General features: G+C 36.4%; 1 protein-coding gene across 5 annotated transcripts in view; it reads left to right on the top strand.

The window, feature by feature from the left end:
- Positions 1-916: 916 nt before the first annotated feature.
- LOC136032791 (transient receptor potential cation channel trpm-like) overlaps positions 917-14,027 on the top strand; it is a 112,178-nt gene continuing 99,067 nt past the window's right edge. For 3 of the 5 annotated variants that reach the window (XM_065713168.1, XM_065713167.1, XM_065713164.1), the window contains exons 1-2: positions 917-947; positions 4,904-4,964. In XM_065713168.1, coding sequence (XP_065569240.1) covers positions 4,962-4,964 — 3 coding nt within the window. In that variant the 5' untranslated portion in view covers positions 917-947; positions 4,904-4,961. The other 2 variants (XM_065713166.1, XM_065713165.1) reach the window with 2 other exon arrangements.

Raw genomic sequence — 14,027 nt, 5'->3', positions numbered from 1 at the left:
ATTATTTTTCCATCATCTGTGGTGAATAATCAGAATTTTAGCAAACAATCTTTAATATTTGCTTTTTCAAAATTAGCTGAAATTTTTGAGTTGGATCAAACAGAATTTTGTCATATACAACCCAATATTTTGAGCTAGTTTTAATCTTATATACTCAATATGATTATGAAATGACAAAAGGGGATCAAGAAAAACTCTTAAATATCGACATGATTGGACCCTACAAATGTTTTTACCACCAAGCTGAAGTTCCTGACTAGAAATCTCTCGAGTGGCACGTTTTGAACGACCAAAAACGATAAATTTAGTTTTTGTAAAATTTGGTGCTATACTATTGGAAACAAATCATCGATTAACTGAAGTAACACTTATAGTCAAATTTCGATCAATGTCGATGAATCCCTATATTTAACTGTTATAGCTGTATCATCTGAAAATAGAATTGCATGGCTAGTATACTTTTGCAAACCTCGCGGAAGATCATTAACATAAATTAAAAATAACAGTGGACCTAATACTGTGCCTTGGGGGACACCAATATCAATAATACTATTTAAATTAGTCATTTTTCCACCAAAATCTACTGTGATTATGCGACCGCACTGGTATGATTTAATAATTTGTAATCCTTTCCCTCTTATGCCGGAATATATCATTTTGTTAAGAAGAAATTCATGGTTTAAAATGTCAAGTGCTTTTTTTACATCATAGAAAACATTAGCCACACGGAAATCATCATCTAAACAATCATTTGTTTCTAACAAAAGAGCTGCAACTGCGTGTTATGTCGAACGGATTGCAGCAATTACTTTGATTAGAAAGTAGATCTGAGCAGCATTTAGCTTTTACAAGACACAGCTGATTATTGGCTCTTTGAACCTTCCGTAATTAATTTTCGGGAATGGCAATGTGGGAACAAGAATTACTCTAATTTGAAATGCAGAAGCGTGAGTTAGTGCTAGATTTGCAGAAGTGTATAATGCTGTAGGCAATAACGAAGATTCAAAAAAGGGCTTTAGCTTTTGAACTTTATCGAATAAGCACCCTTGTGGGATATTTCAAGAAGGTCTATGTCTTGGGTGCATCTAGAGTAAAATCTGGGGAGAGGGCAATGTTCCAAGGGTACCAATAATAGTAAATTGTAGTGTAGCTACTTTTTGCTATGTTTTAAAGGGTTAGGTTAAGAAAATGAAACTCCCAGGGATGGTCCTACAGACTGAAGATTGTCCCTGGAAGGTATGTTGTAGTAGCCTACCCACTTCTACCTCTTCTCCTCTAGAGGGCAGTGACCTTTGATGACCTTTAAAAATCATTGTGCTATGATAGTGAAACATTGCAAAACAGATCTTCTGCTTTAATAAGTAGGCTAATTTAAAACTTTCTTCAGCTTCACAACTTTTCTCAATATCAATTTATAAGGGCTCAGAGATCTACAAATACATTTCTTAAATTCAAAAAATCATAATGATATGGCTTAAAATTTTAGTCAAATAGCAGGAATGGCATATTCAAAACTAAATCCAGAGAAAAAGAAACTGATAGCTAGAAATTTAGGTAAAATGCTAAATCAAAAGTTCAGTAGATATAGCCTAGACCTTGTCAAGTTGGCAAATTTCTAAGACTTAGGAATCAGTAGAGGGTTAACAGGGAAACTTGATAATACTCATAGAGCATATATTTAGCCCCAGATTCATTACTGAAAGTTCCATCTTCCTAATCTAACCCCTTTCCAAGATAGCCAAATGTAGATAAACTAGGATTTTACCCCAATAATTGATGAAATTGACAAGTATTTGAAAATGAGTAAAAAAAAACAAGTAATGAGAACACTAGATAAAATCTCAGTAGGTCCAGGTCTCACCCCAGTTTCCTGGATCCACCATTGATCTAAGGGATTTCAACTACATTATGTCCTGAAACTAGACTGGTTGAATCCCCCAGAACTTGAATAATGCCTACTCTTCAAAAATTTTTGTCTTCTTAGTATTCTCATTGTGATTAGTTTTGCCCTGTATCTGAGTGGGGTTGCCAACCCCTGCTTCAAATGCTATATAACATGTCTTGTTTGTGAATTTATTTCTCAGAATTTTTACTTGATAATACTTCTGCTCTTTTAGTCTCCAAGTTTGGATTATACTTTCCCTAGCACTTGTGCTGTAGGCTATATATACTTCTGGAAGTTTCACTTTTACAAAATGAGGTTTGTCAAAGTTCACAAAGGGTCATGGCTGTTTAGAGACAGAAGGGGTAGAGATAGATACTTAAAGCAACTACCTTGAAACATATTTTTGACCCTAGCTCTATGTATGAAAACATTATGTGCCTAACTAAATTAAGTTCTAAGACAGCAGAAAAATCCTTCATGCAGAATATATAGAGTAGAAGTAAAACACACATACTCATATTGGCATCAAAATTCAGTTTGGTTTTTAGAGTTTTGGTTATACCTTGTTTACAGTTTGCTATCCTAGATTCTTTAAAGGGATGCTAATTGACAGGGGATGTGCAATTGCCACTTAAAATGCTCCTCTCCCTTTGGATTTTGAAAAAAGCTTGTTTTGTTATTTTTAGTTAAAAAAGATTACAAGAAAAACTGTGACTCTCCCCTCATTTTTGTGAATTGGCACCACTGACCATTTTACAAATAACTTATTATAATTGTGCTAATCCAGCTAGAAATAATGTAGTTAATTTTCAATTGGAAAATAATTTGGTTTTAGGGATGAAAGAGGATGTATTAATGCTATTTTTATGCTTAGATCAGTACAAGAAGCATCTAAATTATCAGAATGCTTTATTTTTTTAATTTACAGATTAGAGTCTGGCTTGGCTGCCAGAAAAGCTGTTTCCTATGCATTTGCTGTTTCTGGTTGAATATATTTAAGAGATTATTGGTATGTTTTTAAATAATGTTGTTGTGCAGCTGAGGTACAGAGCTAGGTTAGTAGGTGGCTTGGTTAGTTGCAAAGAGTTAGGTAGGAGGTGTAATTTATTTGTCTTCACATATTTTTTTTTAAATTTAATTTGCTCTGAAAAAGACAGTAAACAAAATAGAAGCGCTTTGTGTTAAATTAAAAGGTATAGTTCTATTTAGAATTGATATTTGAGTATCCTAAATAAAAATACTTACGAAATGTAAATTTTGGAGGTTTTGAAAGTTGAGACTGCAAGAGTAGGTTTGAACTCTTCAGGATAAAGGATGATTAAGTGGTTGCTTTAGTTAACAAGTAAACTTATGGAGGAGATGGTTTCAATAATGTTGGTAGCATCATTAACAAGGATTATGAGTACAGCAGAGATACAACACTGAGTATGAAGAGAAACTAGTAGATTGTTGCAAGGAAAATCTGAAAGCCTTCTGGAGATGTGTGTCTTCTGGAAAACTATCCAGAAACCTTATACCAGAGCCTGGTATAGCAGATAGGGGCTTAGCAGTACTGCAAATCCAAATTGCAGTTGAGCTAAACAAATCTTTCTCTACAAATTCCAGTGAACAGAACCCCAATGGGCAACTTCCAATCTTTCTGCCTGAGCACATCTCTTGTCCCATGCCATAAATGACATCCACTTCTGTAATGGTCTATAAACAGTAATGTAAGATTGAGGTAACAAAAATAAAAGGTCTGGATGAAATCCATCTAAGGCTTCCCAAGGAAATGGTAAACCAAATAGCCTACCCATTAGCTGACATCTTTCAGGATCTATGATTAATAGTAGGCCTACAGTTCCCAAGAATTGGTGGATTGTCAGTGTGCTTCCTTTATTCAATACAGGGAAGGTTACAGATGCCAACAACTATTGAAATTTCAAGTGTAACCCCTATCCTATCAAAAATTATTGTAGGTATGATTAATGATACAACCAAAAATTATTGTAGGTATGATTAATGATACAACACTGACAGTCAAGAATATATTGCCCAACTGTAAACAGGGTTTTAGGAAAGGCATGTCAATAGACTCAAACTTGCTTACTACCTACAATGACATTAATCAGCTTATAGATTAAGGGATCCCAGTTAACCATTTAATCCTTGACCAGGCTAAGGCATTTGAGAAGGTACCACTTTGAACACTGAAGCTTAAGTTGAAATGCCAGCCATTAAATGATTTTTTTTGTCATTTATATTAGCAATGCCCCTGATTGCACACAAGATTAAATAATCTTTTATGCTGATAATTCTAAAGCTTACAGGTCATTCTGTGCAATACAGCTCAAGCAAGAGTCTTGCTGCAGAAAGACTTGGATGGTCTAACGCACTGGCCAGAAAACTGGCTGTTAGAGGACAATGTTGGAAAATGAAAGGTGCTGTACCTTGGCCTTAACAACTATTAGCAATAGTACTTATTGCTTTATCCCAGATATGGTTGATACCAACAGAGGAGGAGTGTGACCTTGGAGTCAGGTAGACAATCAGCTGAAGTTCCATAAGCATATTCTCTCAGCTGTTGCAAATGTGGGATATGTATTGGCACCATCAAAAGAACATTTCTCTGCTGCAACCCGTATTTAATAAATAAGTTGCCCACTTCATGGTAAGCAAGCAAAAGCTTAAGGAGGTGTTTTGTTTTATTGCTTTTTTTTATTAAGCCCTGGATATAAGTAAAAGGGGTAGTATGAACCTCATCAAACAAGTGAAGAGTAAATTTTCGGACAAAGATATGTGGAATAGAAACATGTACTGCTGTATTGGCCTCAGTTTGCTTAGTGTTGCAATTTGTTGTCAGTAGTAGTAGTTGTTGTATCTTCTTACATTGATGTTACAGCCATGAAGATGTTTTTTCCTTACAGTGTAATGAATATGGCACTAGAAACTTGTATAGTATAATATCAGCAACTTTTCAACAATGATTTTAAGTATCTCTATATTGTCCACCACTATTGATATGATGTTTCATTTCAGATTAGTGTATGGATTGAGCTTTAAAGGTGAATTGTAACAAGCCAGATATCTCAATAAGATGGTAAGTGTCTGATTTGTTTTATTTTATATTTTTTTACACTGGTCAGTAGAAGTGATTTTCAATTTACAAAAGTGAGAAGGGCTTGTTGCAGTGAAAGAAAAGAATAACATTAAAAGTTAAAACATAAGAAACCTAGACAGATTTCATTCAAGTTGACCAGTAAAAGATTAGTGAAATATTGTAAAAGAGGACAACTAGGTTAATATCTTCCTCAAAGCTGCTTTTATAATAGAGGAATAGCATGTGCAGCTTTTTGACCCTAGGTGACTTGGTACTCCAATAAGTTTTAGTATCTGTAGTAGTAGTCAGAGTAACTTGAAAAAGGAATTCCCCTTGAAACTTGCAATAGATGGATTGACCTTTATTATGGCACTGGGTATCAACCAAGTGACATATAGCAATTGCAAATTCTGTTAGTCTGTTGGTCCTGCTTTTGCTACTTTAGGCACTTCCAGGTAAGCTAGGATGATGAAATTTGGCAGGCGTATCTGGGATCGGACCAGATTAAATTAGAAATAGTCTTTTTCCCAATTTGACCATCTGGGGGGAGTGGGGGGCCTGTTAATTCAAAAAAAAAGAAAAATTGAAGTATTTTTAACTTAACTAATGGGTGATCAGATCATAATGAAATTTGATATTTGGAAGGATATCGTGTCTCAGAGCTGTTATTTTAAATCCCGACCGGATCTGGTGACATTGGGGGGGAGTTGGGAGGGGTAAACCTAAAATCTTGGAAAACACTTAGAGTGGAGGGATTGGGATGAAACTTAGTGGGAAAAATAAGCACAAGTCCTAAATACATGATTGACATAACCGGAACGGATTCGCTCTCTTTGGGGTAGTTAGGGGGGGGGGGTTAATTCTGAAAAATTAGAAAAAATGCGGTATTTTTAACTTACAAACAGGTGATTGGATCTCAATGAAATTTGATATTTAGAAGGATATCGTTTCTCAGAGCTCTTACTTTAAATCCCGACCGGATCTGGTGACATTGGAGGGGGGGAATTGAGAGGGGGAAACCTAAAACTTGGAAAACACTTAGAGTGGAGGGATTGGGATGAAACTTGGTGGGAAAAATAAGCATAAGCCCTAGATAAATGATTGACATAACCGGAACTCATCCGCTCTCTTTGGGGTAGTTGGGGGGAGGTTAATTCTGAAAAAATAGAAAAAATGAGGTATTTTTAACTTACGAACGGGTTATCGGATCTCAATGAAATTTGATATTTAGAAGGATATCGTGTCTCAAAGCTCTTATTTTAAATACCAACCGGATCTGGTGACATTGGGGGAGTTTGGGGTGGGGGAACCTACAATCATGGAAAACGCTTAGATTGTAGGGATCAGGATGAAACTTGGTGGGAAAAATAAATAGAAGTCTTAGATACGTGATTTACATAATGGAACGGATCCGCTCTATTGGGGGGGGGGGTAATTCGGAAAAAATAGAAAAAATGACGTATTTTTAACTTACAAAGGAGTGATTGGATCTTCATGAAACTTCATATTTAGAAAGACCTCGCAACTCAGATCGCTTATTTTAAATCTCAACCGGATCCAGCGTAATTGGGGGGGGGCGGTTGGGGGACCGGAAATCTTAGAAAATACTTAAAGCGGTGAGATCAGGATGAAACTGGATGGAAGAATAAAAACCTGTCTAAGATACGTGACTGACATAACTGGACCGGATATGCTCTCTTTGGTGGATTTGGGGTGGGGGGGGGGTAATTTTGAAAATTGAGGTATTTGTAACTTACGAAAGGGTGACCAGATCTTAATGAAATTTGATATTTAGAAGGATCTTGTGCTTTAAAGCTCTAATTTTAAATTCCGACCAGATCCTGTGACATTGGGGGGAGTGGTAGGGGGAAACCGGAATCTTGGAAAACGGGAAAATTGGGGTATTTTATCTTACGAATTGGTGATCGGGTCGGAATGAAATTTGATATTTAGAAGGAATTCATGTCTGAGAACTCTTATTTCAAATCCCGACCAGATCTTTGACACTGGGGGGAATTGGAGGGGGAAATCTTGGAAAACACTTGGAGTGGAGGAATCAGGATGAAGCTTGGTGGATAGAATAAGCAAATGTCCTTGATACTTGATTGACAGAACCGTACTGGATTCGCTCTCTTTGGGGAGTTGGGGGCAGGGGTTCAGTGATTTGGCGAGTCTGGTGCTTCTGGACGTGCTAGGACAAGGAAAATATCTAGGCGTGTCAGGGACCTGCACAAATTGACTTGATAAAGTCGTTTTCCCAGATTCGACCATCTGGGGGGCTAAAGGGAGAGGAATTAGGTATTTATAACTTACGAGTGGGTGATCGGATCTTAATGAATTTTTATATTTAGAAGGACATCGTGACTCAGAGCTCTTATTTTAAATCCTGACCGGCATTAAGCCTCTTACTTTCCTGAATCTATTGATTCTTAGAATTTTGTTAGAGCTCATACCATATGAGCTCTTGGCTCTTAGCTCTTCTTGCCTCGTCACAAGTGCCATATGAGCTCTTAGCTCTTGTTTGTTTTGGTAATGACAAGCTCTCTAAGGAATACAAAATGAATGGCATATCCTAGGTACTGCAAATATATAAAAAAAATTTGCAGGTCCTTAAAATTCTTATCTCAAATAAACCTGAGAAGTTCAGGCAGAAGAGACCCTTGTGCTTAGGTAAAAATAAAGCAATTAAATATCTTTTTTCAAAATCTTAGTTTTGCCACTCCAAGACTAAAATTTATTCAGCACCTTTGTGTGTCTGATTGTCAAAATATATATTTTTAAGCTAATCTTAGTTTGAATCAATGTGTAATTTATCCATTTTATCCCCTGAAAGTTTGAACAGATAAATGTTTATCACCAAAGAAAGAAAAATGTTAAAAGTTAAAACAGTGCAATAAACTCTTTGTTTGGCTAGTGATATGTCAGTTAGTAGGTACATGTATTAGACCCAAGCACCTGGAACATAAACATAAATAAAACTTCTTGAATAGACATAATAATCATTCCATTTCATCTTCCTTCTTTTCTTCATCAGATCTAATGCTGGCTTATGTAGATGGTCAAATTTAACCTCGCTGGGGTTCTCACCTGACTGCCAGAACAGGTGACAGTCCCCTGAGGGCAGATGCTTCTTGATCTGCTGGGATCCTTGGCAGGTTGGGAGCTTAGAGTTTGACAGTTTTCACTATCATTTGCTTATGTTACTTTCAGATTCTGTCTTGTTTTAATTTTTACTTGGTTTTTTGTGGTGGAATATCCCTCATTCTTCAAGATGACCATAAATAGAGCAAGGGTTGTCATCGGTTTTGCAAATCACTGCTTTCTTTTAGGGCTCCTGGTCCATCAACTGAATCCACACTTTCTGACCAATCTTCAGCAATTCCACGTCTCTTGCATCCTGGTCATGGTATTTGGTTTGGGCCTCTTGCGCCATTGTTCTCTGTTGTTTAAACTTTCGTAAATGGACAATTTCGGTTTGCAAAGCTTGTGTGATACAAGGTAGAAACGATCCCAGCTGGCATCCTATTATTATCTGAGCATCCATCAGTAAGTGTATTTTGATACTCAAGTAGCATCAGGTATGGATCACTCTTGCCCTCATTTGCTTTCATTTGTAGTCTTTTTACTGTTTGCACAGTCTTTTTGCTCATGCTGTTTGATTGGGGATAGTTTCGGCTTGAGGTTGTGTGGATGATCCCCCAGTTGACCTTGAATTGCTCAAATATCTTTGCACTAAACTTGGCTCCACTGTCAGTTGTGAGTCACTCGGGTATCCCATGTTGGATAAAATGAGATTTCAGCTTGTTAGTAACTTGCCATGAGGTGGTATTGGTCAGGCAATCAAATTCAAAGAATCAACTCATGTAGTCAACAGAATCCATGTAATCTTGCCCATTCAGCTGGATCAGGTCAGTGCCTACATGCTGAAAGAGATAGTTTGGTATTCTGCTCGCTATGATTGTTTCCGTCTGTTGACTGGGGGCAAAGTTTGCACATACTTTGCATTGGATGACTAATCTTTCTATGTCTTGTGTAATGCCCAGCCAGAATACAGACGTTCTAGCCCTCTCGTTGGTCTTCCCTGCTCCTAGATGAGAAGCGTGTAGTTGGTCTAATATGCCTGCCCTCATGCATCTTGCGATAACTATTTGTTTCCCATTTACGACAAGTCCGTCGAGTTTGGCTAATTCTTGGCAGTAATTCCAGAATGATTTGAGTCTTATATTTAGGTCTTTCTTATTGCTTGGCCAGCCCACTTTTATAATTTGCATGATGGAGTTCAATACTTCATCTTTCGTTGTTTCAAGATGTATTTGGGCTAACCTTTGGCTTGCTATGGGTACAGTTTGAAGGACTGAGTGGACTGGAACTTCCGTGTCCTCCTATAGCTCCATGTCTGAATCTGCAAGGTGCATACGAGACAGGGCGTCCGCCACCGGGATATTTTCCAGGTCGGTATCTCAGTTTGATATTATGTGGCTGAACAGCTAACATCAGGTGCTGCAGCCTTGGATGCGCTTTTGATATGGACTTCCCTACGATTATTCTGAGAGGTTTGTGGTCTGTGGTGACACAGATCTTTCTCTCAAATTAATACTGATGGAATCTTTTGCAAGCAAATGTTGTTGCAAGCATTTGTTTTTCTATTTGCGAGTAGTGCTGTTCTGTTTCGCTTAGAGAACGAGACAAAAAAGCAACTGTTGCTTGGTTTGCTATAAGTTGTGCACCCAGGCCATGCTGGGAGGCATATGTAATTACCTTGATTTCTTTGGCTTCTGGATCGAAATATGAAAGGTTTTGACAGATTGAATTCTGAATTGCTCTTTTTGCCTCTTCGTGACTATGATCAAAATCAGTCCAGAAGGGTATCTCTTCCATTTGTATTGACAGTGCATGGTGTTGAATGTTGTCAAGTCTGAGGAGGGTTAGTTCAACACCGTCGACCAGTACCCATTTTGGACATCCATCTTGAAGAATTTCTTGGTGCCTTTGCACTTTGCTGCTACTTCGTCAAATAAGGGTTTAGGTAAATATGGCCTCTCAATTACTCTGATTAAGTCAACAGGGTCCAAACAGATCCTTAGTGACCCATCTGCTAGGAAGCGGGTAAAAGGGGCTCATATCTGGATAGTCAAGGGGCATGGCCTGCATAATATTTTTCTCTTCAAATTATTGGTGGGGGGGACTTTCCCCCCTCCCCCCTCTGAATGACGTCCCTGATGTTGTGTGTATTCCCCTTCAACACTATTTATACTAATCCCCCTATATATTTTTTTTATTTCTATTATTTCCCTAAAACTTTGCTAAAGCCCAACACAATTATCAATTATTTTTCTTTTATCAAACAGTATGTTATGGCGAAAAAGGTCAAGCAAATGTTCTGACTATTTAGTCAGAAGTCTCTAGTTTTTATCTTATTTTAAAGTAGATTTTACTGCATTTTTAGGCTGTTGTGGTTTGTTTGTTTTCTAATATTTTACTGTTTTCTGCCCTCATAAATTTTTTTAAAAGAACAAGGTATTCTATATACTCTACGTTGTATGTTTGTTGGTATTATGTCTTTTATTCGTTTCTTAAGTTTTGAGATAAATTAGGAATAAATAGTAAAGTTTTAAGATTGTTTTTTCTTGTAATTCATTTTCTTCTATTACTCTGGATTCATTTGATTACTTCTTTCTTTCTTGGAGAGATCATCTTTTAAGGAAATCTGTTCCCAATTAAAATATCTTTATTGAGGATCAGCGTATTATTTATGGATTTTGGTGATGTTAATTTAGTGCCTTATCAGCTAAAGAAATAAAAACTCTGCTTTCAACTTCAATAGGATGGTTTGACGTAAAAGACAAAGACAATTGGCATTTGTGTTGGGTTTTTACAAAGTTTTAGGGAAATTATATAAATTAAAAAAAATTATCTATTGGTACAAATGGAGATGAAGGGAGATATAGACTGAATCATTTTTAGAACATTTTAATTAAAAGACAGGTTAAAACTTCAAACACTTAAAATGATAGCATTTCACATAATCAGCCCCAAACAATTTAAATATTATACATACAGGTCACAATAAAACGAACTTAGGAAAGAATCTCCTGCTTCTGCTAGAAAACGAAAGGATTCGTAAAATATAGTAAACACAATAAACTTTTCTTGACCTGTATTTGATTACAAATGTTTTAACCTAGGACATATGTAATTATTTTTAATAAATAGACTGTTTCATTCTACTAGATTTCATTAACAAACCAACAACTAACCGTGCCCCTGATGTTGCTTTATTGTGGTATACCAGAGGACAAACTAATTTGTCCTACTTTTGTTTCTATTTGTATGAACATTACCACATTGGAAATTATTAAAATGGGATTTTTTTTCGTTTGTGTGTTTTTTTTGTTTCCTTTATATGCTTTGTCTAATTAAGATCGTTTTTTTCCTATAATAAAGGCTTTAAACTAAAAAATACAAAATAATTTTTTGTTGTTATTTGTCGCTGTCATATTTGAATTATTATATCCGTCTTTCTATATATTCCTTTCGTTTTACTTAATAGCCCATATGAAGTACTTCTCATGGAAAATCTAAAAATATGGGCTAAAATCATTTTACTCCTCCAAAAGCTTTGGGTAGCCTACTCCCCCAAAAACGATCCATAGGCCTCCACCCTAATAGACAATGAAAAACTATGAAACTAAATGCTGTATAACTACTAGTTTTGGTGGATTTATTATTATTGTTCTTTTCATTGTTATAATTATTATGGACTGAACAAACTGAGGGGAGGCTCTGGTCACAAAGACACATTGCCCCCATACACCCCCTTGAAAAAACGTTAATAGAGGGGAAAGTGAGCTAATGTTTAGTTTCCCCTGTTATCATCGTTTATTTTGCTAGCTGTTAGATATTGAATCTCTAACTGTGTCCCCCTTTTAATAAAAATACTTTTAACTGGTATCTAGTCCCAGCTAAAGATTCTTCTGTTAGATATTTTGTGTTTGCCATGGCCATATCACATTTTTGATAAACTGGGAAGTCAGCTCTTTCTATTTGGGTAAGATTATTCTGCAAATTACCAATACCTGTAATGGCTTCAGTAACTCTTCCTATTTCAAACATAATAAATTGTAGCCTAAAAGATGCATAGCTAGTTTGGAGTTAAACTTTGGAATCACATTCTAGTCCCTCCCCCGGGTTTGTTCAAATCTTTACCGTTGATCCGCTCCCATGAAGTGACAGGTGAAAAAAATACATGGTCAAAGTGGCAGAGTCATATCTATCATTGCTACCTCCCCCAGCTGGGGAATCTGCAGTAATTTCCAGCAAACTTTATATTGGATACCTGATTTTTCTACTTGCGCTTCTTATCTTAAGACAGTGGTAGCAATTTTACACAAATTGCCTTTAGATTCACATCAGGAGCATAAAAATGGACTTCACCTAGCATATTTTTGATGTTATGTTGTAATTAACCAACACTTCTAAAGCCGTCTTCATTGCTCCCTGCTCTGCTGAACCTATAGAGTAAGATTTGGACTGAGATGAGGTAACATTTAGGCTTAAAGCAGGAAAGCAGGAGGCAGCACTTTTGCTATATTTTTTTTGTGCAATAGGAATATGCTTCAGATGGCCGAGAAAGGATCAGACATCTTCCTATATAGTATTATTTATGCTTCCCCTTTGGAGTGTTTCAATCATATGGGAGTAGGTGGAGTGAGCTCATCTCCCAGGGTAGTGAATCTACAAAAAGGTTTCTGTTATAGAAGCTGTATTTATAATTTAAAATGCTTAATAAAATCTTACCAAAGCAGGAGCAACATTTAGAAATGCAGAATCATCTTCTAATATATGCCCCAAAAACAATCTGCCCCTACCATAACCTTGAACTGCAGAGTAATTTCGAATGCACCACATAGATGCTCTATAATTCAGAGAACGAACACCAGAAAGTTTTCTAAGTTCTCTTGACATAAGGAGTATGATTATGCAGTCCCATGATGACACAAATGACAAAATTCGAAGAAAATATGATGAATTCGCAAAACCATACTTCCAATCTCAATTATAGACCTAATGTAAAGTTTGTGAAAATCGAGGAGAATCTTGGAATGGAACCCCATTTCCTTCTCAGTGGTATATGGTTATGGTTTCAGTTTTATATGGTTATATCTCCAAAAGAATTTATTGTGAATTTTACCGAAAGTTTTTATATTATGAACTCCACAGGTAGTCCAGAATAATGAGAAAAAGTAGATGTTGAATTAATATCTTGTTTGAAATCACTGAATGAACTCATTCAGTTCATTCAGTGATTGAACTGAATGAGTTCAATCACTAATTGAACTCATTCAGTGATTGACTCATTCAGTGATTTAGAAAGCTTTACCTGCTTTCTAAATAAGGAGGTCAGACCCAAAGATGTATTGAAGACACTCTGTTCAGAAACATACCTGTGAAACAGCAGGGGCCTGGCGATTACCTCTTAAGGAAAGCCTGTTGTTAGGAAATTCTGGAACAGCTAAGGAAGCCATCTGGAGAATGAAGACTGTGTAAAACTTGTAAGAGAATTAAGTGGAAGAAATTGCTGCAAGCATCTGACCAGTCAACTTTCACAGCGAGCATGGCATAGATGTGCGAGCTGATGAGCTAATATCGTAACTCTTGCTAAGAATCTCAGTGAAGATGCTTGCTTTTTGTTCATGAATTCTTAATGATCCTCGATCATTAAGTCTTATTTTAGACTATCCAGGGATTTACTACAACCATTCAATTTACATGTAAACCAATGAAACAGTTTGAAATATATTTGATTGCTAAAATTATGCCAAGATTGTCCCTTTGCCCTCCTAAGGACAAGTTTACTATGGCTGCAGCCTGTTTGAAAAGTAAAGCTATTCGTGTGGAAAGATTTTATGGAAGGCTCACTTTGCTTTATGGATTCTATAGACGATCATGGCCTGGAATATTTCTTCCCAGCAGAAACAGAACTGTTTAATGCCTTTGAGATTAGCTGCTTTTGTTATCAAAGTGGTTAAGGCGATAATTTATCATCAATGGTACTCATATCAG

The sequence above is a fragment of the Artemia franciscana genome, chromosome 11, assembly GCF_032884065.1.
Source record: "Artemia franciscana chromosome 11, ASM3288406v1, whole genome shotgun sequence".
NCBI classification, from domain to species: Eukaryota; Metazoa; Arthropoda; class Branchiopoda; order Anostraca; family Artemiidae; genus Artemia; species Artemia franciscana.
Note: the sequence above shows the minus strand (reverse complement) of the source record. Positions and strands in the feature narration are given on the sequence as shown.